At 51.5% G+C, this 27,705-nt stretch overlaps 1 protein-coding gene across 4 annotated transcripts in view; it reads left to right on the forward strand.

The window, feature by feature from the left end:
* Window positions 1–24,972, forward strand: part of SLC7A1 (solute carrier family 7 member 1) — a 77,618-nt gene extending 52,646 nt beyond the window's left edge. For all 4 annotated transcript variants that reach the window (XM_045797028.2, XM_045797030.2, XM_045797031.2 and 1 more), the window contains 10 exons: window positions 1,914–2,072; window positions 4,286–4,460; window positions 10,262–10,383; window positions 10,992–11,214; window positions 12,402–12,541; window positions 15,117–15,219; window positions 17,222–17,439; window positions 17,704–17,870; window positions 18,199–18,307; window positions 19,889–24,972. In XM_045797028.2, the coding sequence (XP_045652984.1) occupies window positions 1,914–2,072; window positions 4,286–4,460; window positions 10,262–10,383; window positions 10,992–11,214; window positions 12,402–12,541; window positions 15,117–15,219; window positions 17,222–17,439; window positions 17,704–17,870; window positions 18,199–18,307; window positions 19,889–19,992 (1,520 nt within the window). In that variant the 3' untranslated portion in view covers window positions 19,993–24,972. The remainder of the gene's footprint in view (window positions 1–1,913; window positions 2,073–4,285; window positions 4,461–10,261; window positions 10,384–10,991; window positions 11,215–12,401; window positions 12,542–15,116; window positions 15,220–17,221; window positions 17,440–17,703; window positions 17,871–18,198; window positions 18,308–19,888) is intronic.
* Window positions 24,973–27,705: the final 2,733 nt, after the last annotated feature.

Raw genomic sequence — 27,705 nt, forward strand, 5'->3', positions numbered from 1 at the left:
CAACTGAAGGTGAACACATCAACTTAAAAGAGACAAACACCTGAATATAAGAATAACCAAAGGCTATGAATGTCCAGTTCCTACAAGTAGAAATATAAATAGCCACTAAACTTTCCATTTATATTTCAGCAAGCTTTTTGTAATATTTTCAAAACACAGTAAGATGTGGTAAGCAGGTCCCAGTGTGCTCCTGTGTACCCCACACTGGGCATGACACAGGGGGCTGTGTGCTGCCTGCTGGGACGCGGGCCCTGGAGGCCATGTGGGGCACCTGCTGCCGCTTGCCCAGGCCAGCTGGCGGAGGGCTCCCACCAAGCTCTCTGAGCAGCACCTTCCCTTTCTTTTCAGGAGCCCGTGGTACCCAGTGACAGCCAGCAGTGCTTAAGCTTCTAAGTTCGAAAATAAAACTCATAATAATTTTTTTTTTCAGTACAACACTAAAACTTGTAACCCCAAATGCTCATACAAGCTCAAGTCTCTGAGTGGGAATGTGGCTGTTTTAAATGGGCTGTTATGTTCCCAGAGGATTTACCTGGGCATAAAACAAAACCTGAGCAAGAATCGCCCTCTGCTTCCAGACCAACAAATGAAAGACGCTTTGCCAGAGTGCTTTTGCTTGTGTGAGACTGACTCATGCATGTGTTACTGTGGGTGATTCCCAGCCTTAGCATTTGGGGCAGGGCAGTTTTTCTCAGCAAACATGGGTTTTTTTTTTTTTTAAGCCATGTTTCAAAGATGGGGAGTGAGGGAGGCCAAGAAGAAAGGCCGGGCATCCCCTCTCCCCTCTCACGGTGATTTTTAGAGCCTGATCGGCAGTGAGCCGGCCTGTGTCGGGGAGGTGGGGAGACCATTTTTCTCCATTGGGCTGTGACCTTGATGGACAGAACTCATAATAGCCTGGATGCTGAGGATGAAGAAACATGGTTAAATTTTTGAATTGTTGGACAAATACTTGATATGAGACCAACGAGCAACATTGAATCTCTGTAGTGCCTCTGGCCATATTCTGTGGGTGGTCCAGACCGCAGTCACCAGCAAGGCCCCCTTGGAAAGTAAAGGAAAATGCTATTTGTGAATATTGGAATTTTAGTGACATTTTCCTTGAAAAGCAGTGACTTTATTCAGGTTGAAAGAGAGAGCGTGCCGTCAACAGCTATTGGCATTTGGGGTGTTGTGTCTGTTTGTGACCCTCATGGCAGGGGTGTGGTATGGAGAGGAGGAGAGCTGGCCTGTGTCTGGGGTCAGATACTTGGGGACCTGTGGGCAGGTAGTGTGAGCCCAGGTTTGGGCGCAGAATAGCAGAGGTGGCTGGTGCCAGCTGTGGGGTGAGCAGGTGACTGTTGCTGAGGGGAGGGTTAGCACATGTGGATCGCCTTGGTCCCCTCTTGCTGGCAGAACAGCATTCCCCGGTGGGCAGGGACCCTCAGCTCTGCTGTCAGGAGGGCCTTGGAAAAGAAGCTTCCTGAGCCAGGAGTCTCAGGCTGCCGACAGCAACCCATGAGCAGATCACGAAATCAACTTCGTGGTTTGCCACCAGTTTTTCTTTTAATAACGAAATAAAAGAGGTAGAGTTGAATACACATCACCAGTGTGCTTGTCAGGTGGTAAGGGTAATAGCACTGTTTTGTACACTGTTTATCGTTCAGTTGTATATTTGGAACACAGTCCCCGTGCCCATATCGGGTTGTGATGGAAAGCGTGTTTCTCTCCGGGCCCGTGAAGGCTCTGCGTCCTTGTCCCTTCACGGCACGTGCTAACTGAGCCTCTCTCCGAGCTAGCACAGACTGGGCTCTGGCTGCTGACACCAGGTCCCAGTGTGTGACCGCCACACGGAGGCCGCGAAGTCAGGCTCGATGACAAATACTGTTCATGGTTTCCGTTCAGTTTCCTCTGGTGCGTCTGTTTCACGGCAGGTACTTCAAGTGTAGCGAGAGCCTGGAGCGCGACGTTTGACGAGCTGATTGGCAAACCCATCGGGGAGTTCGCGCGGACGCACATGGCTCTGAACGCCCCCGGAGTGCTGGCCGAAAACCCAGACATTTTTGCTGTGATCATCATCCTCATCTTGACAGGTAAAGCCACGCGGCAGGACACGTCCGGTCGGAGTGCAGGGCCGGAGGTGCGGGGCCGGCTCCCGTGAGGCCTGTTGCTAACGTTCTTCATGCTCCCTTCCCCCTCTTCTGTTTCTTTCTGTAACGAATGCAGGCATCTTGTTGGTCTTAACGGCTTCTTGTACGCGCAGGGTGGGCCCGTTGAATGGCTGTCAAAGCTGCGTGTCATTTAGTTAAAGAAGAGTCTGTGTTTGTGTAGCTGTTTGTAGAGTGGGGTTTTGTTAGTACGGCAGGCTTTTTGTACAAGTCACCCAGGACTACAAATTCCCTTGACTCAGCGGAGGAGCATTTGGAAAGGAAAGTGACATTCTTCAGCTGGGAACATAGAGGGGAAGACGTCGGTCTGGCGCACCAGTCTGTACCTTGGAGGCTGGAGAAGTCTTGGGACGTTTGGCACCTAACGGCCCTCAAAACACCCATTAAGGAAATGTTCATGGGACACCTGGGTGGCTCAGTCAGTTGAGCGTCTGCCTTTGGCTCAGGTCATGATCCCTGAGTCCTGGGATCGAGCCCCGCGTCGGGCTCCCTGCTCAGTGGGGAGTCTGCTTCTCCCTCTTGCCTTCCGCTCCCCCTGCTTGTGCTCACTTTCTCTCTCTGTCAAATAAATAAAATCTTTTAAAAAAAATGTTTCATGACAGAGTCATGGGTACAGAATTTTAAAATTCCAGATAGTGCTTGAACACGGCTGAGGGCAGCTGCTTCTTAGTGACATTTATCTGTGCCTGGCCTCTAGGAGGGGAGTTTTGTTCCATGCGGCACTTACTGTAGAAGCATGAAGCTGAATGCAGATAAACCCCCCTTTGAGATGAGAAGATCTTGGATGGGTTTTGAAAACAACATGCCTTATTTGACGCACCATGTAATTGAAATCATCTTGCACAGGCCAGACTCAGCAGTAGTTCTGGTCCAGCTGGCAGGAACGTGCATCAGAATTTAAGAATTTAAGTTTGCACTAGTGAGATTTTCGTAAACATGAGAGGGAGGGACGCCAGAGAGACAACAGAGCGCAGCACGAGGAGGTGTTCGGTGATTAATTGCTCACTTCCTTTCTCACACCTTCACTTCACAATTGAATCTATTGTGAAATGCACTTTTTACTTTAAGTGAAGGTGCACGTGGCAGGGCAGCAGTCTCAAGTCATAAGTGGTGGTCACCTGTCACCTGGACACCTTTCCATGTCTCTTTTCTTCCCCAGCCAGGAGTTTAGCCACAGAAGTCCCCAGATGGCGTGTTTACCCCCGGGTGATCATGTGGCCTAAGCCTCAGAGACAGTGTTGTCATGTGGTTTTGTGTTTTTTTTATCACTTGGGCCTTTTTAATTTTTTTTTGTGAGTTTATGAGCTATAGCTAGTCTAGCTTAGACATTGTTTTACGGGCACTGAGTCCGACGACGAACCTCCTGGTTCTTGGTTCCGTAATCACAGAAAGTTGTCATTGCTTATACAGCTAACATTGCAGGGTGAATCTGAATAATTTTCTCATCTGAAAAACCCTCATTCTACCAACAAACTGAGCCAAACGTCTCCTCCTTGGAGAAGATAAAATCCTGCTGTCCCCTCAGGGGAGTCCCAAGAAAGTACGTTAGTGAGGGGAGAGGGTGCTGGGAGAGGCCTTCTCTTCATCCCTGGGAGGGGCTTGCACCCCAGGGTGGTGGGCTGTGGTGGTCCCCATCGCTGTAGTCCTTTGGTGCCCGAGGGTGGCATCCTCAACTCCAGAGGGGGCCTGCAAGGCCAACTTCGGTAGCTTTGTGAAGCACGCCGTGGACTTCGGTTGTCTTGATCCCTGCCTCTGGAAAGATTATTAATTCAGCCCCATTCCCAGGGCTTCCAGAAATCTTAGGTGGTTTGGTGCCGCTTGGATTCTTTTTTTTTTTTTTTTTAAAGATTATTTATTGATTTATTTGACAGAGAGATAGCCAGCGAGGAGGGAACACAAGTGGGGGAGTGGGAGAGGAAGAAGCAGGCTCCCAGCAGAGCAGGGAGCCCGATGCGGGACTCGATCTCAGGACCCTGAGCCGAAGGCAGACGCTTAATGACTGAGCCACCCAGGCGCCCCCGCTTGGATCCTTCTTAAGTCACCATCTCGTCCCATCCCTGTCCCTGTCGTAGGAAGGACTCGCCTGGTACAAAGTTCACACCATCAGGCAACATTTTCTTGTTTGTGTGCTTTTTCAGGACTTTTAACTCTCGGTGTGAAAGAGTCGGCCATGGTCAACAAAATATTCACTTGTGTCAATGTTCTGGTCTTGGGCTTCATAATGGTGTCAGGATTTGTGAAAGGATCGATTAAAAACTGGCAGCTCACGGAGGAGGATTTCCAGAACACATCCAGTCATCGCTGCTTGAACAAGTGAGTTGTTTCTTCTTCCTCTCGGCGTGTGAAAGTTGATTCGTATTTGGTACTTAACAACATACACGTATGTTGGGGGCATGTAATTGGCTAGAACACTAACATGCCCTTTTAAAAAATGTGATTTGAATTTAATTTTTTTTTTTGTGCAGTAAAATAGCTAAGGGTGTTTTTTTGGTTTGAAATTTGTGTCAAGTTTCGTCTCCCTGAACTTGACAGTGTATTTGTCTGATAGAGGAAGGTATTCAGGAAAACAAAATCTTCATTCTAATTCTAAAACTGTACGTAGTTGAAGATTGTTGTCAGACTCACTAAATAGTCTATTTTTCCTCATATTCTGTTTCATGACCAACGTCTGAATTTTGTATGCAGAAAAGATTTTCTCTGCAAAACCATGGTGCTATCACTTGATTATGAAATGCCTTCCTACTAATAACATAGAGGGAAGAAGAAATAGTGGGATTTTATCACAGGCTTTTATCAGAGGTTTTCAGAATTACTGAAGTATCAAAATGTGATTACAATAGTCTCTCTCCCTGCTTCAACTTGGGGTGTGTCAGCCCTGAAAATCAGTGGCCCCGTTTCCCTTATATTCTCTGACTCAAGACACCCAGGATTGGAGGCAGGTGACAGGCCGGCTCTTGGACTCGGGCTTTTTTAGGACCCTCAGTGAAGCCCCATCAGCAGGCTCTGATTATCTAGGAAACCAAAGCCGAGCAACTAGAATGTGTCTTTTGGATGTTTTTTGGTCAGATTTTTCAGGTGAATCTTAGGGTCCTAGGATGGAGAATGGGGAGTGAGATTTTGCCTATGATTCTATTGTAATTACAACCAAAGCTTATACAGCTCTGATAAGGAGACCCTCCTAAAATGCAGTGGCTTTAAAATGACACGAGTGGACCAGGTTAACTGGCCAGCGTGGCTGCGCACAGGCTTTCAGGGACTCTGGTCATCCAGTGGGTTGCTCCGTCCTGCCCTAGGATGTGGTCAGAGCTGGGCTGTGGGCCATGGGTAAGATCCAGCTCTCCCAGAGGGAACGAGGGTACAGAAGAGAGTGTGCCCAGTGCTTTCAAGGGCAGTTCCGGGAGACACATGTCCCTTCTGCCAACATTCCACTGGTGAGAATCCAGTAGGTGGCCACGTCTAGCTGCAAGGGAGACTGAGAAACGAGGTCGTCCCACACTGGGGATCCGAGTGGTCATGTGTGAACTTGGTCTTTGGTTAGGGCCCAGCCGTATCTTCCAGTGGTCTGGTCACCAGACAGACATTGGTCTGTGGCTAGTTCACTATGAGAACACAGCCCGAAACTGTTGAATGCATGAAGTAGTATGTGGTTCACAGTTCAAATGAAAAGAGCCTTCCTTTTGGAGACGAAACGATTACAGAGAGATGAGGATTTTTAATTTCCTTTTTTTCAAGTAAGCTGTATGCCCAAGTGAGGCTTGAACTCACGACCCCAAGATCCAGAGTCACATGCTCTATTGACTGAGCAGCCGGCTGCCCCTGAGGAATGAGGACTTTTAATGTAGCATTCCTAAGCTTTCCTCGGTCATATTTATGCCACTTTATTGGTGCTCATTATCTCAGGGTGGAGTGAAGCCAGTTCCAAATAAGCTTGGAAGTAACAGCAGATTTTGAAAACTTGGGGCGACTCTCTTGCTGGTGGCTGTTTTCAGGTCAGGAATTAAATCTAGATGGCGTGTCTTGTTTCCTGGTTGTCTGGAGATTTAATTTTATTGTTTTTATGAAGAGACTGTTGGTGCCAGCCGATGGTCTTCACCGTCACGGGGGGTCCTCACACTTTGGGTCCTGGTGAAGAGGGATGACGCTGCCCCCGACCCCTGGAGCACTGTGTCTGAGGTAGAGGCTGCAGGTCGGGGGTGCAGCTTGCTCTTCATTTTATCAAAGCCTAGAAACTGCTTTCTTCCTTTTTTTTTTTCCAGCCATAGATTTGTATTTCTGACCATGGCCATGTAGTCTTGCATGAAATTGCTTGTCTCTCTGAAATAGTAGAGCATTTCCCAACCAGACCACGCAGCACGGAGGGGCTTTGGCCTGCCCTTGGTGGCAGTTCTGGCCACGCAGTTGTGATTTTATGATACTGTCTCCGTGCCTGGCTGTGAACACCGCGTGAACCTGGAGTCTGTCTGTGTCTTGCTGTGGAATAGGAACGTTCCCCGACAGTGTGGCCGGTTCCCTGCGGCCTTCGTCTCCTGCTGCTTCTGGCTGTCTTACCCAGAGTCCCGTGGTGGGGAGCGAGTGTAGTAAGCGTAAAGCTGCAGTGCCACGTGGAGGCCTGCTGAGAAGGTTTCGTTGCATGGTTTCTTGTCAGGTAGGATGGAAACCCAAAAATAACATTGGCTTCCACGAGGTAAAGATTTAGTGCTCGTCGGTCAACATCTGCAGGTGGGCGGTCCAGCGTGTTGCTTTGTTGGGCCAGGAATCTAGTTCTTCCGTCCGACGGCTTTGTCCACGGCCCACAATCCCAGCGTCACTCCGGGGTCCAAGATGGCTCCCAGCAGCAGGAAGGAAACGAGAAAAGGAGACGAGCAGCCTCCCTGTCCACTTCATGCCCCTGGTGTTTCTCAGGAGATGTATACAGCGTGTCTGCTTAAATCAAGGGGCTGCATCTCATAGCCGGAGAGTCTGAGAAACATGCCATCTTTATATTCGTAGCGTTCCTGTGTCTAGCTAAAATACTTCGGTTTTATTACTGTGTAGAAGAAGGGGGTATGGCTTTTGGGGACAACTGGGGGTGTGCCAGGTGGCAGATGGAAGTTACAGGAGCAGAGTATGGATTCAGGACGCTTTTCCCTGATGCAGTGGGAAAAGGCCACGCAGAGGAGAGGACCCCCCCCACCACTGTGGATGCTCCCTGTCAAGTGCTCACCCCAGACTCAAGGATGTGGTGACCACAAGACAGCTTTTCCTTCCTTCCTCTGCCAGTTACCGCCTTTGCTGATTCCTGGGTAACCGGCTGAGTGGCATGCAGAAGAGCTGGTCAACCCAGCTGCAGGGGAAGGGGCACCGAGCTAAGGTCTGGCTTCAGGTCACCAGGTGATGTTTGCCAGGTGGGGGCCATGGCAGCCCCTGAGGGCCTGCCTCCCCGTTTCTCCATATGTCAGTAGTTAGATGCCGCCCGGGTACCGCCACCATGTCCAGATAATGGGTCAATGACTGATTTTCATAAAGAGCCTTTACAAAGCACTTGTAAATGTTTTGGCTTGAGGCCATCTAGAATAGGTTCTGACTATTCCATAGTGAGGCGCTGTCCCTGAGAACAGAATACCCAAGTTAAACGTCAGATTTAATTTTTTGAGTAGATAATGTTTTCTCATGATTCACTTGTCATGATACTATAAAAAGGTTTACACTGAGAATGTCTCTTCCCATTCATTTTTTCATCTAACCTCATTCTCCCACCCCTCATGAGAAATCATTTTTATTATTTCTGTGCGTGTAAGCTTCCAGCTTTTATTTGTATAAATAAATACAAGCAATTACAAGTATATATTTCTATTTATTTTGTATATTATGTATATAACTTATATACATAATTTATGTGTATAGTCCCTCCTTTCTTACATAAAAAGTAACGTTCCCTCCCCACTTTTCTGCACCTTGCATGTTTCCCTTACTAGCATATTCCACAGGGCTTTTCATACCGGGACCTTGTCCTTTATTGCGGTGCGTGGTGTCCGGGCACCCATGGAGCGATGGTGACCCAGCTGGAGGAGCACCCCAGTTGGTACCGTGGTCGGCAGCCCCGGGAGTTTACACAGGAGCAGCCCTTTCCGTGTGGCTCCCCTTCCATCTGATTCCTTCCCCCATTGCAGTCCTGAGGAGCAGGGGAGGGTGCCCTTGTTTTGTTCTAGCTCTCCATAGCTCCGTGCTTGTGCTGTTTGTCCTGCTGCACCTGGCTGCGGACGGAGGTGTGCCCCGGCCCTAGTCCTCTCCTGCAAGGCCTCTCTCTTTCTGGAGTTTAACGTAGGTAACGTCAGTCCTGTTGTTAGAGGGCTTTGTGGAGGCAGGTGGGCATCTGGAGGCCTTCCACACCTGTCTGTCTGTCCTGGCAGGGACAGGAGAGCTGGGCCCAACTCAGAGTCTTGGTGAAGACCTTCCCATGTTCTAATTGTGTTCAGAAGTTAAAGGGGTCTGCAGGAGCCCCTCTGAAGTCATCTCGATTATAAGTCCCCGTCTCCTTTCGTCTTTTCATCCCCCTCTCCTGAGCTATTCGACTGTCAACTGTTTTGTTTTAGACTTTGGCCTACCTAAAACTTTTCATAATAGGAGTCAGCTCACCAGGGCATTCTGTGTCCTTTGTGGGATGCGGTGGGTGCGTCTTGTGCCTTGCTGACTGACTTGTCCTGGGCCGCCATGTTTGTACTTGGGTTGTGGGTAATTTCCCTTTGAGTCTGGCAACAGTTCCTGTTCTGTCTCTCACTTGTGTGTTTTTTGGGGTTTCCCTCAACGTTGCTACTTTTTGAACTACAATGAGTCCCAGATTGAGGACCTCCTTCACGCTCTGACTTCCAGATCCTGAAACCAGGGATCCTCTAGAAATCAGTACAAAGCTCAGTCCCCACTAGGAAATAATTGTGTCCAAAGTGGCTGTCTGTTTTATTAGTCAGCTGGTAAATCCCTTTGAAATAAATTGGGCCAATGAGTTGCTAACCCAATTAACATCTGTTTATAGGACCAGAGTATTCTAAATGGCTTTTCTTTTGTTTGGAAGTCAAGTGGTCTGGAGCAGGTTGCCCCGCAGAGCTGGGCAGTTGTCAGCCTGTTGAATTAGGAGGGGCGATGGGGAGGTCGTGACCATCCTCTAGAAACTGCGACAGAAAGCCTGCAGCCTGGAGGCCAGCAAAAGACATGGCTGGTGAGGGAGGAGCCAAGCTGTCCTTCTGGGACTGGGAGTTGAGCTGTTCTTCAGGTGGTAGCAGAGGACCAGGGCGTGTGCGGCTTCGAATCACTTCGTGACAGGCAGGGCCTGGAGTGGTTGTCCAACATGCGAGTGGCAGCTGGCCACAGGCTCTGTGTGGCTGTTCAGTAGGCCTGGACACACTGTTTAGAGTCACAGCTTCCACTTCGTTGAAACTATTTCTGAACCTTAAAGGATTCCTGGGGTTCACAACATGTGTTCGGCTGTGTATCCATTTCTTCAGTAAATATGTACTGAGCCCCACCCATGTGCCCTAGTCATGCTGAACGCTGGTCCCCTGAGCCCCACCCATGTGCCCTAGTTATGCTGAACGCTGGTCCCCACCCATATAGGTGTCCCTGTTTACCACGCGCATGCGAGTGCTAAGGAAATGCTTTTGTTGACTAGAACCATTCACTTTCCTTAACCTCGGTATCTCTGAAAATGCTTATTTTGAGACTGGAGTTACCAGTAAATATGGGAGACTTTTTGCCTTATGTTCCTGGGATGGGGGCCTTGCACCCACTTAGCAGCTCTGTCTTTTAAAGTATATGTTCTTTGTTTGACGGTCCTGGGGGAGAGGCCTCATTTGTTGGTTTATTCCCTCTTTCCTGTTGGATACCCTATCTCCCCAAAGCCAGTATTCAGGGGTGCTTCTGGAAAGGGCTTAGTGAGTACCCTTTTGGCTCTAGGTCATGCAAAGCAGGGAGGTCTGTGGCCCACAGGGTCTGGTGACAGCTGCCTGGGGGATCATTTACTAGGTGTCTGGAGTGTCCCAGGCCAGCAGTGGCCAGGGACAGGGGCGGGCACACGACTCTTTGGAATGGTTTCTCTTCAGGACTGTGAAGTGGGTGTTATGATCTTTGGCTCTTTTTTCCAGTGACACAAAACAAGGGACACTCGGTGCTGGTGGATTCATGCCCTTTGGATTCTCCGGTGTCCTGTCGGGGGCAGCGACCTGCTTCTATGCCTTCGTGGGCTTTGACTGCATCGCCACGACAGGTACGGCGCCCGCCCGCCGTGTGGGGCCCTGGCTGCGGGTCCTCCGCTCTCTCAGACAGGCTGGGCTAATTTTACCCACGGGTTGCTCTTTTCCTTCCTGTGGGCCTGTGCCGGCTGCCGCTCTTTCACACATGAGTACCGTGTAGATTTGTAGCTTCCTGCTAATCTTTTCCCCCCTTTTATCACTTCCCCAAGTGGCAGTGCCTGACAGGAAAGTCTGCATCACGAACGTGACTAACTGTTGTGCTGCTCGAACAGGATAATGACAGCGTGGCTGCAGCCTGATTTCATATCTGGGCGTCATCCGGGAGAAATGAGGCCATTAAAAATATTGTCATCCGGGTGATTGAATAGGCTGGGTTCAGTCGGGCCTCCTGAATTTTTTCTGCCAAAGGCAACAAGTCTTTTCCTTGGCTGAACCAGGCCGTAAAGGCCGAGAACACCATCCCTGGGCGTTATGGGTCCTCTGGTCCATGCAGGGCCGCCTATGGTTCCCAGAAGCCTGAAGGTTCCCATAGGGCGTCATTTGTGGGTGTTGTGGGCATCTTGGTCATGGGGATGCCCCTCACTGGCTTGCCCTCCGGGGGCTGACTCCTTGCTGCTTCTAGGTGAAGAAGTCAAGAACCCTCAGAAGGCGATCCCCGTGGGGATCGTTGCGTCCCTCCTGATTTGCTTCATTGCTTACTTTGGGGTGTCTGCCGCCCTCACGCTCATGATGCCATACTTCTGCCTGGACAAGGACAGCCCCTTGCCCGACGCCTTCAAGCATGTGGGCTGGGAAGGTGCCAAGTACGCGGTGGCAGTCGGCTCCCTCTGCGCGCTTTCTACCAGGTGAGGCCCCTAAGGGTAAGCTGTAGTAGGCCGTGCGAGGCCTGACACAGGTGTGTCGCTAATCTCGCTCTTTTCCCTTGAAATAGAACCAGCACCCCAACCCTGTTGATGCGGTTTCTCCTCTTGTTAGCAACCATCCCACGAGTCGTTACTGATATTTTCATCCTGAAGCCTCTGAAGCCCACTTTCTGACATCTGCTCGGCAGGGGTCTGGCTTGCTGTCGTCCCCAGCCTTGTCCCCTAGACCAGGCCACCTCTTTGAACACTGTATTTTGGCCCTTAGTTTGGCCATAAAGCAGAGGCTACCTTGAAAAAGGGAGTAAATGCCTTTTTGAAAAAAAGATTTTATTTATTTATATGAGAGAGAGAGAGACCTCGAGCGGGGGCAGGGGGAGGGGCAGAGGGAGAAGCAGACTCCCCTCTCAGCAGGGAGCCCAGTGCAGGGCTTAATCCCAGGACCCTGGGATCATGACCTGAGCCAAGGGCAGACACTTAACCTGCTGAGCCCCCCAGGTGCCTGGGGGTAATGCCTTTGAGTAAGAAACATTATGCCCCTGGGGCGCCTGGGTGGCACAGCGGTTAAGCGTCTGCCTTCGGCTCAGGGCGTGATCCCAGCGTTGTGGGATCAAGCCCCACATCGGGCTCCTCCGCTGTGAGCCTGCTTCTTCCTCTCCCACTCCCGCTGCTTGTGTTCCCTCTCTCGCTGGCTGTCTCTATCTCTGTCAAATAAATAAATAAAATCTTTAAAAAAAAAAAAAAAAAAAAAAAAGAAACATTATGCCCCTGATGTTCGCGATTAGCCTGTACATACAGGAAATACTTGCTAAACATTGATTTACCACAGAGAAATCCTCATGAGTCCAGTGATGCTTTATTTTCTGTTTGATTCAGCTAGAAATACTGTGGGAATAAGTACAGAATTTCCCTTTCATAAAAATTATGACTAGCCCCCATGCATGTTTACGTTATGTTACGCCATTCTTTCACTGAGTTCATACTCCACACGAAGCGCTTTTTCTGGGGTTCGTCTTCCAGTCATGGGCTTCACGTGGTTTGGAGGGTGGCAGTTCTCAGTGAGAAGTTCAGGGCTCCCTCTCGCTGGCATACCACGTGATGGTCGCGTTATGATGCCCTTCTTCCCGATGGGCTAGTGTTACAGATGCATTTTGCCTTTTCCTCTCGTCTAGTCTTTTAGGTTCCATGTTTCCCATGCCTCGAGTTATCTATGCCATGGCTGAAGATGGACTGCTATTTAAATTTTTGGCCAAAATCAATGATAGGACCAAAACACCAATAATCGCCACGTTGACCTCGGGCGCCATTGCTGGTAAGAACTGGAACTAATCCCACAGGCCAGTGTTTTCACAGTTGAGTTACTGTCCCTAGGGAAACACCTTGAATTGTGTTGGTCTATGAGAAGTTGGAACTGGTCTTTTTAACTTTTGGTTTGCATCCTTGCAACCTGGTTTTCTGCAAGATAACCACCCTTTGACTAAAGGCAGAGGCCAGTTTTACAGAGGATGTGATGGAATTCTCAAAAAATTTTTAATCCTTTTATTATGAATTACCCTCTCATTGAACAGAGCTTGGAACACACACTGTACCTCCAGAGCCATTTGTATTTCCCCTTTTCTGAATGTTCCTGAGTAGACTTCGGTGGGATGACATCTTGCATGGTAGCAAGCCAAGAGACTTTTTGTTAGTACTGAAAATTGTCTGTGTCTCTTAGCCTGTGGATTCTCAGGGAAATGAGACTCCCTTAGGATCAGTGTCTTATGAAGTGTGCTACCTGTTCTCCAGGAGACATTGGGGGTCTTGCTGGGGAGGCCAGTTGCCGTTAAGTTGATAAATAATGGCGGGCTCCGCGGAGATTTATCTTATCAAGTATCTGGTTCCCCACCACGAAGACGGTTGTGACAGCTGAAATCAGTACACAAAGAACCCTTGGAGCTATGTGATAGTCCAGGGGCCCCTGATTAAGAAAAGGGGAGCATTGAAGGAAACTACGTGCATATGCACTATGCTATTGGTTTTCTAAGTTTTCTCCTTCAATAATTGCCCCTCTTAGCCCCAAGAGAGAGGCATTATCAGCCCATTGTACAGAGAGGTGAAGTGAGGTTGTGCACCCACACCCCGGATCTGGCGCTCTGTTCCTGGTTTGTTTTTATGCCAAAGTGCCTGGCTCCTTCCAGGGTCTTTTTGGGATATCAGGACACGTGATACCAGTTCGGCCTGTACTACAGGGACTAGTCAAATAGCCATTGGTAAGACATTTGACCATCTTACATGAATGGTTGCTAGTAGTATTTATGCCCTTATTTAAAATGTGCTTAGTGTTATGGATTAGTGTTATATAATGAAAGAAAGCTAGTTTTTCATTATTTAACAAATTTGTTGTGTAATTGTACATTCTTGACCATGATCTCAGTGGTCAGGTTAACGGACACCATGTGTCAGAGTATGACCAATATATTTAAGAGATTAAGGAATGGGAAATAGTAAATGTTCTTTCAGTATTTACATGTAATTTGATCGTATTAAAGACTGGCCTTTAATTCCCTTCCTGTGCTGATCAAGGGAGCTCGAATTACAATCTTTAAAGTGACTGTAAAGTACATGCATTCCCCAAACCAAGGATTTACTCTTTCTTTTCATTTGGCAGGAGTGGTAAATAAGTATTTGGTTTTCTGAAATCATCCCACATGGAAAAAGTTTGGCTTGAGTTAGTGTGAGTGGGAACTTAGGCATCCGTGGCATGCACAGTTGGACACTATTCTAATTATCCATAAGGCCCAGGATTGCTCTTTGATCCTGGTATTTACCCCCAAGTTAAATTTGTTTTAGTTGGAGTAATCTATAGGGGTTTGAGAAATACTTGTGGAAAATAAATGGTTTTGTGTTTCTGTTTTAACTTGTGTTGATTGCGTGTGATTTGAAAATATCCCAAAGTGGATCTATGCAAGTGATTTTTTAAATGGGAAACTTGACATGTGTACCCGTATAAATAGAGATACATACTCTCACAGAAATTACAAAAGATTTTCAAATAAGCGTGCATGTTGTATATTTTTTTAAGTGGGATCACGGTAAAGGTACTGATACCGTTTGGGAATAACGCCGCTTTCCATGCTCAGCTGCCTGGGTTAGGAGCCCCCGCCAGTCCTCCCAGAGCACTGGACTTGACCTCATCCATCTGCTCACCTCTGTTGCCTACTGATGCCTGTTTTGGATGATACACCCAGGGAAGCCGGAGGCTGTCCGGTGTGCCGTCTGGTGGTGTACACGTTTGATGGTGTGTGCTGACCAGCATGCTCTCCGTGAATGAGTGCCAGATGGGTGACGGATGGATGGTTAGATGGCTGAATAGGTGGATAGATGATGGGTGACGGATGGACAGAGGATGGATAGATGGATGGATGGGTGATGGGTGGATGGCATGTGGGTAGATGGATGGATACACATAACCGTCTATGAGTCTGTGTGGTGCAGAGAAAGACACACTGGACTCACAAGAAAGACACATAAGAACCTAGTTGAGATCCATTTCCGAGCTGTGTGACCTTGGATAAGTCTCCCAACATGTCTGACTTCAGTTTCTCCATCTGTAGTGTAGGGATAGCTTGCAAAGTTGCCCTGAGGATCAGTAAAGGTCATGTTGATGAAAGTGCTTTCTGTATAAATGTTAATTATTATTACTGTCTGCTGAGGACCGTGTTTGTGATTTAATCCTGAGCGTTTCTTCCCGTTAAGCGACGTCACACTGTCTTTCCCTGGAAAGGGCTGGGGTGAGGAAGCAAGTAAAAGCAGCTCCCCCTACGTGCCCCGGATCACGGGTGGGTGGTGGTCCTAGCTGTCCATGATAGTGGGCCATCCATGGATCCTGATGCTTATCTCCTCCGCAGCTGTGATGGCCTTTCTCTTTGACCTGAAGGACTTGGTGGACCTCATGTCAATTGGCACTCTCCTGGCTTACTCTTTGGTGGCTGCCTGTGTGTTGGTCTTACGGTATGTATGGCTCTTCTGGGTTCCATGATAGAAATGGAGATGCACCCTGTTAGCCTTTTAAAAGTTCAAGTTAATGATTTATACGGTGTAAGTTTTAGGTTGTTGATAGTTCCTTCGGGAACTGCCCTGGAGAGGGTGGGATTTGGTGGTTGAGAGCCTAGTCACAGAGAACATCACTGAAAAGAGTGAGGGGGCTCACCTCTCACTATCCCATGCCCTCATTTTTCTGGAGGGATGTTAGGAGGATAGAGACAGGTTCTCAGCCCAACTGTTGGGCCTGGTCCAGGGAACAGAATTTTTGAAGGCTTAGGGTAATGATTTCAGTTTGGTCCAGGTTCTTAGGTTGGAGGGGACTGGGGACTGGTCCTGGTGGGAATTGGGAGAATCCAAGTTCTGTGAACCTGAGGGCAGCGTGGTGTTTCTGTAGCAGCACCGCACTCTGCCAGTGGAGAAGGGAGTCCCAGTATGTGGCATGGAGCGGCCAAGGTGGATGGTCAGTAGGACTTCCCAGGCTCCGGCTGTTTTAGCCTTGTGGAGACCAGGCCAGCCCCCCGGATGGCTGTAATAAAGCAGCTCGGGGCCTAGGCTTGTGTGCTGGTGCGCTCAGCTGCCCCAACACCCCCCTCTCCAAGCACGGCCCTGGGCTCCAATTTTCCTTTGCTCTGGAAGGACGGGGTTCTGCTTCCTCACTACCAGGAAAGGCTCAAGGGAGCATTTATCATGAGAATATGGAGTCATGGAGACACCCAGTGGTGGTCACCTGGGAGGAGCCTCGTTACTTGTTTTCGGGTGTTTATGCGGGCAAGGTCATTTATTCCATTTATTCCATTTCCCATGTGCGTGGCACCCACTCTATGTAAAACTTGGGTCGAACCTCAGGAGTGGCTGTGTAGCTTCGGCTACAACTAGTTTGCTGGTTTTGTGACCACTTCCTCCTTCCTACGGACTCGACACTGGAATCTTTTCTGAGGTTCCTCTCACATTCTTTTTTTTTTTTTTTTTAAGATTTTTTACTTATTTATTCGACAGAGATAGATACAGCCAGCGAGAGAGGGAACACAGCAGGGGGAGTGGGAGAGGAAGAAGCAGGCTCATAGCGGAGGAGCCTGACGTGGGGCTCGATCCCATAATGCCGGGATCACGCCCTGAGCCGAAGGCAGACGCTTAACCGCTGTGCCACCCAGGCGCCCCTCCTCTCACATTCTTAATTGACCAAAAGGTGTTAACATAAGTGAATCAGTAAAAAAAAAAAAAATGGTTAAAAATCTTTATGCTTACTCTTAGATTATATGCAAAATAATTCAGAAAGCACTCTGTTTCTCATAGCTGGTAGAAAAGATTTGAGCTCTGTTCATTTTGGGTGGGAAGATAACGAGCCTCGTTTAAAATGAACGCTTTACTTGCAGGAAGCTTATGTCTTGGAAATCATGCCACAGGCTCAGTCCTTTAGTCAGCGCTATAAAGTTATTTATTCTAAGGCATTTGGAGTTTTAAAATAAATTGATCCAATTAAGTCTCACAAACAGAATTTCTCAAATCCGTCAGCCTGCAGACACATTTCTCTGGCTCTTGGCACCCAACAGGATCCTAATGTTACTGCTTTCTATTTCTGTTTGTACTTTTCGCTCCCTTCAGCTGTAGTTTTATTGGAAGTGGCCTAATATCGTAAGCATCCAAGGGCCAGTGCTACTTCTCAGAGCAAGAGAAACCATCTCAGGACATTCCTCTGGGCTGGTTCATGGAGAAGGTCAAGTTGCCTCAAATCAGAGACCCCAAGGAGGGTGTTCTGTCCAAGCAGGAACAGAAAGAAGGCGAGGACTCAGGTCTCTTCCTCTGTATCTACTTTGCCGGAGAATGCCTCCTTCTGACCATCTTCTTCCCATTTTATGCCTTCTGTCCTGGGCAACTTTCCTTTGAAAGCTCACTAAGAACTTGAGTTAGTACGTGTCGTTTTGCCTAATGAAAGCACATTATGATGGTCATACAATACATTTCTTTACAGGTATCAGCCAGAGCAACCTAACATGGTATACCAGATGGCCAGAACTACCGAAGAGCTTGATCAAGTGGACCAGAATGAATTGGTGAGCACCAGTGATTCCCAGACAGGCTTTTTACCAGAAGCAGAACGGTTTTCTTTGAAAACCATACTCTCACCCAAAAATATGGAGCCTTCCAAATTCTCCGGGCTAATTGTGAACATTTCAACCAGCCTCATCGGTAAGAGCCTACCCTTCCCTGTAAGGTGTTTGGGGTCCTCCTTGTTGATATTGCAGGGTTTCTTGTCAAGGGTTGTGGAGGCAAGTGCTGGAAGGGACAAGCACCTGTCTTGCTTTTGGACTGTGATGTCAGTTATTCTGCGCTTATGGTAGTTGATGGCTACGGGAACAGAGCCTCCCTCGCTGTGGGTTTTGGGGAAAACTGAGGGTATCTGTGGGGATTTGAAAAAAGATTGAATTGCACCTCTCTCTCTCTCCTTCTCAGCAATTCTTATCATCACCTTCTGCATTGTGGCCGTGCTTGCAAAGGACATTCTGACAAAAGGGAAGTTGTGGGCAATCTTTATGCTCACTGGATCTGCCCTTCTCTGCTCCCTGGTCACAGTCATCATCTGGAGGCAGCCGGAGAGCAAGACCAAGCTTTCATTCAAGGTGAGCAGCTAGCCGCTCTGCCTGCGGGGAAGCTCCTGGTAGGTTCCACAGACGCTGGCACTCCTGCGCCCTGTGTGGGCTCTGCCAGGCCGGGCTGTCTGGAGGGGAGGGGCTCGCTGGCCCGCCTCAGGGACCATGAGGCTCAGACAGTGCCTGCTGAGGGCAACCCTGGAAGAAGGCGCCCCTCCCTGCCCTGGCTCTCAGGTGTCAATGGTGCAGCTCACTGCGGGGGCTTTTCCTAGGTCGTTTTTGCTAAATGACTCGAAGGCGCCATCCCCCTGAGCTCCACCCCCTGCAGACTTGACACCGCCACCCGCTCTCTTTGCAGGTGCCCTTCGTGCCGCTACTTCCCATCCTGAGCATCTTCGTGAATGTCTATCTCATGATGCAGCTGGACCAGGGCACGTGGGTCCGCTTTGCAGTGTGGATGCTGATAGGTACGTGAGGTCATGGGTTTCACTGTGACGCTGTCTCTCGGAGCCCCCAGGTCCCCGAGCCTGTGCTGTAATGCTCGTTTGTCTTCCCTGCAACTCGGCTGGATGCCTTTTGTTCCTGAGCCTCGCTCGTCTCCAATCTCAAAACGTAATGAAAACACATGTAGTCAGTGGTTTTCTCTTAATCAGGAGCTCCTAGTAGATTGTGGGTCCTCCCCTCCCTTTAAGATACTTTTCATTTTAATAGCTCTTGCCTGAGCTAGTTTTGTCATTGCAAGAGCTGAAGGTAACAAGAGCGAGGTGATGAGTCTGCTGTTGACAAAGCACCAGTTCGTCTCCCCTCACAGGGGAAAGCCTGGCCTGTGCCTCCCCCGGCCCAGCCAGTGCCTGCCCACTGGCCTATGTGGGAGGTCTGGGGGTCACCGTTTGGGTGCTGGCCCTGTTGTTGGCTGCCCATGGCCCGTCCCCTCCCTGGGTATCCAACCCCAGGAACTGCAAGAAATGGACCAGGCTCCTTCCTCAGTGCTGATGACCAGGGAGCAGGCCTTGCCCCTCACCCCTCAGTGTCGCTGACAAGAGCTGTAACCCCAGGACTGTGTTTCTGCCAAAGCCTCAGGCCTGGGTCACCACACTTGGGGGCAGATAGCTGCTGTCCCGAGATCCTTCTCTGCAGGCCCCATGTCTGCAGAGTGTGGCCTGAGGCTGGTTAGACAGACATCCCCTGTAGGGCCTTTCTGTGAGAGAGTTGGCTCAGCGTGTGCAGTGGTGTGTGATGGGTACACATTCCTCCAGACTGCGGGGTGAGGTACTCATTTCCTGGCCGGGGTGGAGGACACCTGCTTCTAAGCATCCCGGACATGAGCTCCTGGGCTCCAAGCCATTAGTTTCTTTCCAGGGCTTTTGGTGGCTGAGCCCTTTCTTTGAGGCCTGCTGTCCTTGTGTCTCTGGTACAAGTTTGGCCTCGGCCACGCGGGCTGTAGTCTTTGAGTAGATGGTTAGAAGCTCAGATCTCTGGGCCCCACCACAGACCTTTGGGGTCCCAGACACTGGAATGGACTGAACGCTTGTGTTACACACACTTGCAGGCGACTCTATAGCCTCCTCCTGTCCGACAGTCACATATGCAGAGAAAACAGAGACAGTGGGGACTACGGAGGCCACACGAATAGCCTGGGGAGCCGTGGTGCCCATTGGAAATCCCACCCTGGCGGGAGCAGTACAGCCCCAACCAGTGGCCATGGGGCCCCGGCCAGGTGGTCAGCAGATGGGGCTGCGGGAGTGGCACCCCTGCTGGGCTCCCCAGCCTGGCGGCTCCCCCTGCTCCCCCGGACCCGGCCCAGTGTGAGGCTCTCCGGAACAGGGAGGGCCCGCACTGCATGTAGAGGTGAGGTAGTCACCGCTGCTGGTCGTAGTCGAAGAGTCATGTCATTTCTCCAGACACAGAAAGTTGGCCCACGAGGGCTGCTTGCTCTGGGTGCAGGCCCGGGACAGGCAGCGTGGAGAGGCTTTCCCGTGAGCCACGTGACGGACCCAGGGCTGCTCAGCCTGCTCTGCTCACACGCGACCTCTGCTCTCGGCCCACAGGCTTCAGCATCTACTTTGGCTACGGTCTGTGGCACAGCGAGGAGGCATCCCTGGCCGCCGACCCAGCAAGGACTCCTGATGGCAATTTGGACCATTGCAAGTGACACGCAGCCCCGCCCCCAGAGGCGGCAGCAGCCCCGAGGGATGCCCGCACAGGTTCTGGGAGCACCTCGCTGTCTCCACCGGTGCGACAGGACCCACCCACGTCTACAAAACCCCAGCGCAGCAGGTGCAGCAACTTGAAATGCAGCCTCAGCCCACAGCCTGCGTGTGCCGCCTAGACTCGCTCTGCGGCAGGTGCACGAGGGCCCGTCACCTCGGACAGCTCCCTGGCGGGGGCCACTTGGCTGCAACTAGCCACCGTGGCTCCTGACATCCCTCTGAACACAGAAAGCAGCCCCCGTCTCGCCAGCTCCATGCCCATGCTGCTGTGTCCTCAGGCAGAATGGAGGTCACCGTTTCTTACCTTGGGAATCGGGGCCTCCCTCCCCAGGGACCGTTCTGGTATTGACAGTGTGCACACTCCAGACCCTCAGTAGCCGTCTCCCCACTCAGCCCTAAAGGCCAACCGTAGATACAAGACAAATCCTCCAAAACACATGTCCCCAGCAGTTCCGCCCCCCGAGCCAAAGGACAGCAGTTTACTTTAAAAAGGAAGAGCAAGACTCCGTTGCTTCTCCCACTCCTGTTCTCTGGGTTGCTTCCACAAGAGGTCGTGAGGACTGTGAGCTCTCCTCTAGTTCCCCTTCCAGGCAGGGCTTCCGCTCTGGCACCGGACAGAGCCCAGCACGCTCCAGCGGCAGGACCAAGGGCAAGTGTTGCCGTCAAGGACAAGAAGGGAGCGCCACTGTGGGAATGAGGCAGGAGGGCCAAGGGAGGCTGCCTTCACTCCTCACAGCTGAGCACGGGGACCTCCCTCAGCCGCACTCTCTCACTCCAGGCCCCGGGCTGGTGCTGGCTGCTTCTGGTATCTCTCACCAACGGCTATGTGTCCTGAGTAACGGGAGCATGGCCCTGCGTTCATCTGGGGCTGGCCTTAGTGGGCAGAGCTTAGAGCACTGTGTTCTGCGGGTCTTTGCCAATCACAGTCCTGCCCTCTGATGCTGGCGAGTCAGTGCCTTGAGTCTTGTAAGGTTCTCAAGGCAGGTGTCCGCTCATCCTGAGGGGATGCTGGCCAGTCCCCCCAGCTGCTTCTGGCCCCTGACATGATCTGTTTGGCCCCTCTCTTATGTATTACCAAACTGAGTCCTCCCGGTAGCATCTGTGAATCACTCCAAATTAAGTTGGCTCTTAGTGTTAAGCTGGAAAATGGCCAAATATTTCCTTGGTGTGTTGTTCAGAGCACGGGGTCCACACATGAGAATTTGGGGTCATATTGCTGTCCCTGTCTGTATGTGCTGCCCAAACGTTGTGACTTTGTATCTGGGTTCATAACCTGGCCCCGGACCTCCTGCTTCTGTAACTCAAAGAGTCAGCTTGGGTCCCCGTACGCAGCGTGCTCCCTCCCGGGCCCTGCAGCACCCACGCTCACACCCGCTTTGCGGAGAGGAGCCCGAGGAAACAATGCTGATGCGGTCTTCCTTCCCGTGAGAATGTGACTCGGGAGACGGAAGGGCCCCGCGTGGATGGGAGGGGAGGGAGGAAGGCGTGTAGACACCCCAGCAAATGGAAATGATGTTTTTGAAGCTTGGATTCCCATTTCTTCCCCCTCCGGCCTTTGACACAAATCTGGTAGAAAGAAGCCTGGTAAATTGACAGCGCTTGTCTGAGCTCCCTTGGTAGGTTCGGAGAGAATTGAGAAAATTCGTGGAACGGCCAGACGGCAGGGTTGGTCCGTGGAGGGCTTTCACGCAGGTGGCCAGGGCTTGGCCTCTGCCCCAGGCCCTGATCACTTGCCTGGAAGCTTTTTTCTAAATATCATTTGTAAATGTTACAGAGGGAGGAGCATAAGAGCCCAAAGCGTGAGTTTCCAAAGAAAGGTATTTAAATTTATGTAGATTGGTGCTGTACAATATTTTGATAAATATTAACTTATTTTGTTGGGGTTTTGGTTGTCTGCTGTCTTCTTAGGGTTTGGTAGCTATATGTTTGCTTGATTTGTCTGTTATTTTCCCACATAGGCAAAGAGAACTTGAGGGAAAGAGAGTGTCCGAGAAAAGTGCAGGGGAGAGAGAATTTTTTTTTGTACTTTAATTTCTCTTTCTGACTGAAATTTCTGTGCAAGACAGCACGCAACAGACTGTGTATACAGTTGACATTTCAGCTGGCAACATGTATCCTTCTACCAACTGACAAGGTGTGTTTCCCCGATACCATCCCACGAAATGAGAAGCACCTGGCACGCGAGGGTCCTCCTTCCTTACCGCAAAGCAGGAAGTGCCTCCAGAAGGCTCACCAGCTCAGGAGCGGGAAGCCCCTGCTCCCTCCCTGTCAGGAGCAGAAGCTTCCCACTTAGAAAAGGACACCTGAAGGTGCCACAGAGAAAGCTCTCACAGTCACTGTGCTTCATCGAGAGTAACTGGTGCGGTTGCCTGGGGTTTTCTCTTCTGTGCACAAGGACGGTGGGGTAAGGAATGGTGTTTGGGGTAAGTTCCCCAGTGTTCATAGGCCTTTTCTTATCCCATCCTTCGTTCCTTCCCCAGAAATAAACACCTGCACACACAGACGCATACATCCACACACACAGGCAAGAAAACCACCGGAAGTGCCCAACAATTGGCCTCCCTACCCCCCAAGCAAGAATGCGATTCTCAGTTTCATGGCTTGGCCAGTATTTTCCTACATCATCAGAAATTCCACGCTTCTAGAGACATGCCCTTTGGAAATGTTGTGTCTGCTTCTACCGTGGCCCAGCCCCAAATACCCACATTGGAAAGACCCATTTGTGTCAGGTAAGCACCCTTCCTGCCTCCGGTAGTGCTCCCGCCCTGTGTGTTTTTGTGGCTCTGTGAAGACTCACAAAGAAGCCAACAGCAGAGCCCCAGGACCTCTGCTGAAGATGAGGGGTGTGAGGGGTCTCCAGGGAAGCAGGCCCTGTGGGCCAGTGAGGGGGGCCTTAGGCAGGAGATAGGGCCTCGGCACACCCTTCATCCCACGCCACTGGCTCACACCCCTTCCACCCAACTTGGGGCCTGATTTGTTTTTCCAAACCAATAGGAGTGGACAGGGCCATCTTTCCTAAGGTGTTTTGGAAAGACTGTAAATCGATACTGTTGTCAGAACCCCCCTCCCCAGACCCCCCACTTGTGGTTTTGTTCCACTGAGTCATCTCTATCGAGATCGACCTCCTGGTCCCGCGTGCGGTGCGGATGCTGTGGTTGGGATATCACAGGCCTCCTGCCTGCCATGTGCGCACTCTGGGGGCTCCCCCCGCCCAGCTCCTGAGGCCCTGGCGCACCCCCTCCTGCACCTTTGGCGCAGCGTGTGTGTGCACCTGGATGAGGCCCCCCGGCCCTCGCTTGTTGGGCTTGGTGCGCGGCGGCGGGTGCGAACTGGATTATGCGCTCTCCTCCCGCCGCTGAACGGGTGTTAGGAGCTTGGGGAGTTCTTGGTCCTCGCAGGATGGCCACTAGCCTCACACCAGACCCAGGGCCAAGAGTACAGGGTCAGAGGCCAGGTGCCTTGGGTGAGTGTGGGCCTGCCTTGGAAGGGCCCCAACCACAGTGTAGGTGGGCTCACAGGCATTTTGGGGTGTTGCCAGGGGAGCATGGCTGCTTGCTGGCTCGGTGCCAGGACCGTCTTCTGCCCTGCATGTCTCGCTTTTCCACATCTCATAAAAGCTGGTTTCTGTCGGCACCCAAGAGCCATCACCACGAAGACGGGAGTGAGGCACCTTCGCGCCGGGCCTCATCACCCACGTGTTCTAGCATGGATGGAGAGGTGTGTCTGCGGGCACGTCCACACTCTGCCGGCCGTAGGTGTGCGACGCTTGTGTGCCTGTGTGTGGAACTGTTACAGAGTTCCCAGCGGGTGGAACTAAATATATGTTGTGTATGGTTTTGTATAATTTAAGATACATGTGTGACATCATAATGGAAGTATTGTACATAAGGCTCCTCAGGGAGAGTGAGATAGACATTTTGTCCGACTCTTACGGACCTTTTTTTGGTAATGAAATGCTTTATTGATCCAGTGATGCAAGAAGCTACACCCCGTATTTCATCATCATAGTTATGCTGCTTAAGGGGTTTTTAAGGCAAAAAAAAAAAAAATGTCAACTGACTTTGATATTCGTCACTATAAACCAGAGTCTCTTTTGTGCCCGTTGCTTCATCGAGTGGCAGTGCTCTTTCGAGAGGGACACGGACCGGCCAAGGGTCTCAGGGCACATTTATCAAGGAACCCCCCGGGAGGACCCTGTAAGTGTGTTGAACTGCTGGCTGAAAAACCCGCATGAGATAAAGACCTTGGCCGTGAAGTCCAACAAATTGATCTTCTCAGGGTATGAGCAGGGTCAGGAAGCAGGGCTAGGAAGATGCGCTCTGACTTTGTTAATTAATTAACAAGGTATATGATTTTGTTTTTCTCGATGACAAACTTTTTTAAGTTTGGGACTTATTTTCGATTTGAGAAGTTGTCATATTTATTTAAAGTAAGTTTCCCGCTTAAGTTGCCTTTCAGCGTCAGTGGGTCTAAAGCACAGAGGGTGATGACCCTTGTGAGGGCTGGTTTATTATCAAACCTGAATAGCTGTGGTTTCTCCAGTAAGCATTTCCTTCTACTGAACATGGAGCCATTATTAAAAGAATTGTGTTTCTTATTATGTAAATTGTATATTTTTTGCTTGTTTGATGTTCTATTTTTCTAATAGTTTTCTTATAGTTTCTTATAATTATGATCCTAGATTTAGATTCTGATGCCCACTGCAAACGAGGCTGTCCCTGCTGACCCCTCCTGTTTTTATGTTAAGGACAAGCATAGATGTCCATCGCCTTTAAAAAATGTGAAACTGCTCTGTATCCCATTTTTGCTGACAACACTGTATGTTGAAAACTTCCTACTATATGTTGTAAAATCAAATTATTTTGTGGTACATTATCTCATGCTTCCGCAAACTCTAATAAATTCTGTCTATGGCTTCAGCACGCAGTGTGATCTCAAGAACTGTAGCAGCTCTCGGGGGGGGGGGGTCCCCGCCCTGGCAGTGCCCGGCAGTGCCCCAGATCCCGCCCTTCGCTTCTTTAGTATCCCATTGCCCCACAGCCCCACAGCCGGGTGTTGGAAGGTCTCATTTTCCTTCAGCCCTTTGGCGCAAACGCTCATTCCAAGGACCAGCACTTCAGCCAGGGATCCCCCCAGCCCTCATTTCGGAGCCTCCTGCTATCTCCCCGCCTCCCACTCCTTCCAGACTTGGCTCGAGTTGGGGGAGTTGGGGCGGGGACGTGTTCGCGCTCAGGTCGCTCCGGGCCAAGGGCCTGAGGCTGCTCCTTTGCCGAAGCACTTGGGGGCCGTGCAGCCAGACTGCCTCGGACCACGCACACCTTAGGGTGCCAGGGAGGGTGGGGCGGGGATAGGCCTGTAGCTGGTCCAGTAACTGCCTCTCCCCCATTCGCCCCTGGAGGAAGGAAGCGTTTCCTTGCACCGGAGGCAGATTCAGCCCCGTGGTCTTAACTCTCAGACGCTACCAAGCAGTGATTTGGTGACCGCGCTGGGAACTGTTGGCCGCAGAAGACAAGGCCCAGCCTGGGCGTGTCCTCAGCGGACACCCGGTCCTAGGAGGGCAGGGCTGGGGAGCTGAGGCCGGCTTCGCACCCGCTGTACAGGGGTAGACTCTGTCCGCAACCCCCACCCCCGCCCCCGCCCCTCTCTCCTGTCCGTCCGTCACTCGGGCCACAGAGCTCGCGTGGCGTGCAGCGTCCCCATTCCGCAGCAGCCGGGGTGCACCTTGTGGCCGGGGCCGCGGGCTGGCAGGAGGCCCCTCTGTCGCCCCCCAGGCAGACCCCCGCGAGCAAGCTCTCCCTTAGAGGTTCTGCCGACAGCTTGCAGGCGTCGGCGAGCGCTGGGCGCGGTCGCGGCCCCGGGGAGTGGCCACGCGGGCAGGTCGCGTCCCGCCCTGGGCGCACCTCGGCGAGAGCGGGGCCGAGCCCCGTTCCCGCGGCGCCGCAGCGCCACCTAGCGGTCAGCACGGCGCGGGCACCCCGAGGAGCCCCCCAGCCCCGTCTCGGCCATTTCTTAGCGAACCCTGAGCCCCCTGCACGCGAGTCCAGTCGGGAGGCCTGATGGGGAGCCACCTGGAGCAAGCTGTCCCTCGCAGTTTGGTTATGAAACCCTTCTGGGGAATCAAAGCTGCCCCCGAACAGCTTGTCATCGGCAGCCCCGAAGAATCCTCCGGAACTCACCAGGCTCTACAGCCTGGGGGACTGCAGCTGCCTCTTCCAGCCCAGCCTTGCACAACCATCAAACAGAGCCAGGACGGCTGGGACGCCAACTGTGGGTAATCCTGTCCGCCCCTCTTCAAAAGGGAACAGTTTCATTTTACCAAACTCTGGCTGCCCACTGAGCCGTAAACGCTGCTATTGAATCAAGTGCAGTGTGAGTCAAGGCCCAGTGAATAACACAGACGCCGCTGTTGCTAATGAAGGCCCTTCTCTGGCCAACTCGGTCGGCGCCTGATCCCGGCGGCTCAGGCCTGGGCTGGGGAAGAGAGACCTTATGCAGGTTGGACTTTCCCGTGGATGCTTTGAGGTTTTGCTCCTTGAAACAACGAAGTTACCGAGTGCCTGCGCTCTACAGTTGTGGCAGGGGAGGGGGGACTGCAGCACGGCCCCAGCACATTAATTTGGGGGCAGTTAAAACAAGAAACCAGGGCAGACAGCAGCAGCTGTGTGGGGACAGCTTGCTCGGGGTCTGGGAGTGGGTGTCCCCAGCCCGCTACCCTGGGCAGGAGGCACGGGGCACCAGGGGGGCCCTTGGGTGCACTGCAGCAGGGTGGTCCCAGCTTCGAGCCGCACGCCATCCCATCCCCGCCAGGCGCTGGCACTGGCGCTGGCGCCACTTGGAGAGGTGAGTGAGGCAAATGGGCCTGCCCCTCCTGAGCGCCTCTTCCCTCCATGCTGAGGGGGAGAACGAGCTTGGTGTCCGGAAACCCCAGCTGTCCTGTTTGTTTCAGGAAGTGTGAGAGAAACGACCTGTTTTTAAAAGAAAAGATTTAGCAAATTGAAGTGAATGAGCTCCCTTTGTGTTCACCACCAGGACAGCCTACCAGCCTTTGGTGGTGGTTTGGTTTAAGTACTGGGGCCCAAACTCTCCAGTGGGCAGGACTCTGACTCTTGAGGACCACGGATGTGGTCCCCGAGTCGTTGCTTGCTGTCCCACATTGATGCTGCCCGAGGCGGCCACACCAGCCTCGTCTGGTCGAGGTCTCCCGCTTCGAGGTCTCTACCTGCCCTTCACTGCTCCGCCACCGCCTTCTGGATTCCAGGAGCCACATCGCCCTTGAGGGGGTGGTGGGCCGTGCCAGGGTCCTTGGCCCACAGGAGGCGACGGAGTGAGTCGCCCTCACAGATCCCCCAGCCTGCTGCCAGTCAGCTGTGGGAAGGCCGCTGCCGACGGGAGGGAGCCAGCGCTGGCCTCTCTTCCCACACGGGCCAGCCGGCGAGTCCCCAGTCTGCACTTTCGTGAAGTGGCGGTGCTGACGTGTGCCTGGTTTACCTCAGGTGCAGGGGGAAGGACAATGGACAGCGGTTGTTACAAAAGCAGAGGGCCCAAGGCACCCCGAAAGAAACAAACGGTTTGGGACAGCTTGACAAGGTTTGGTAGGTGGACGAGGATTAAGACCATGAACCCGTAGGTAGTCATCAGCAACCACCTGGAGGCGC

The sequence above is a fragment of the Ursus americanus genome, chromosome 10 (assembly GCF_024610735.1).
Source record: "Ursus americanus isolate L20-20 chromosome 10, mUrsAme1.1.p, whole genome shotgun sequence".
NCBI classification, from domain to species: Eukaryota; Metazoa; Chordata; class Mammalia; order Carnivora; family Ursidae; genus Ursus; species Ursus americanus.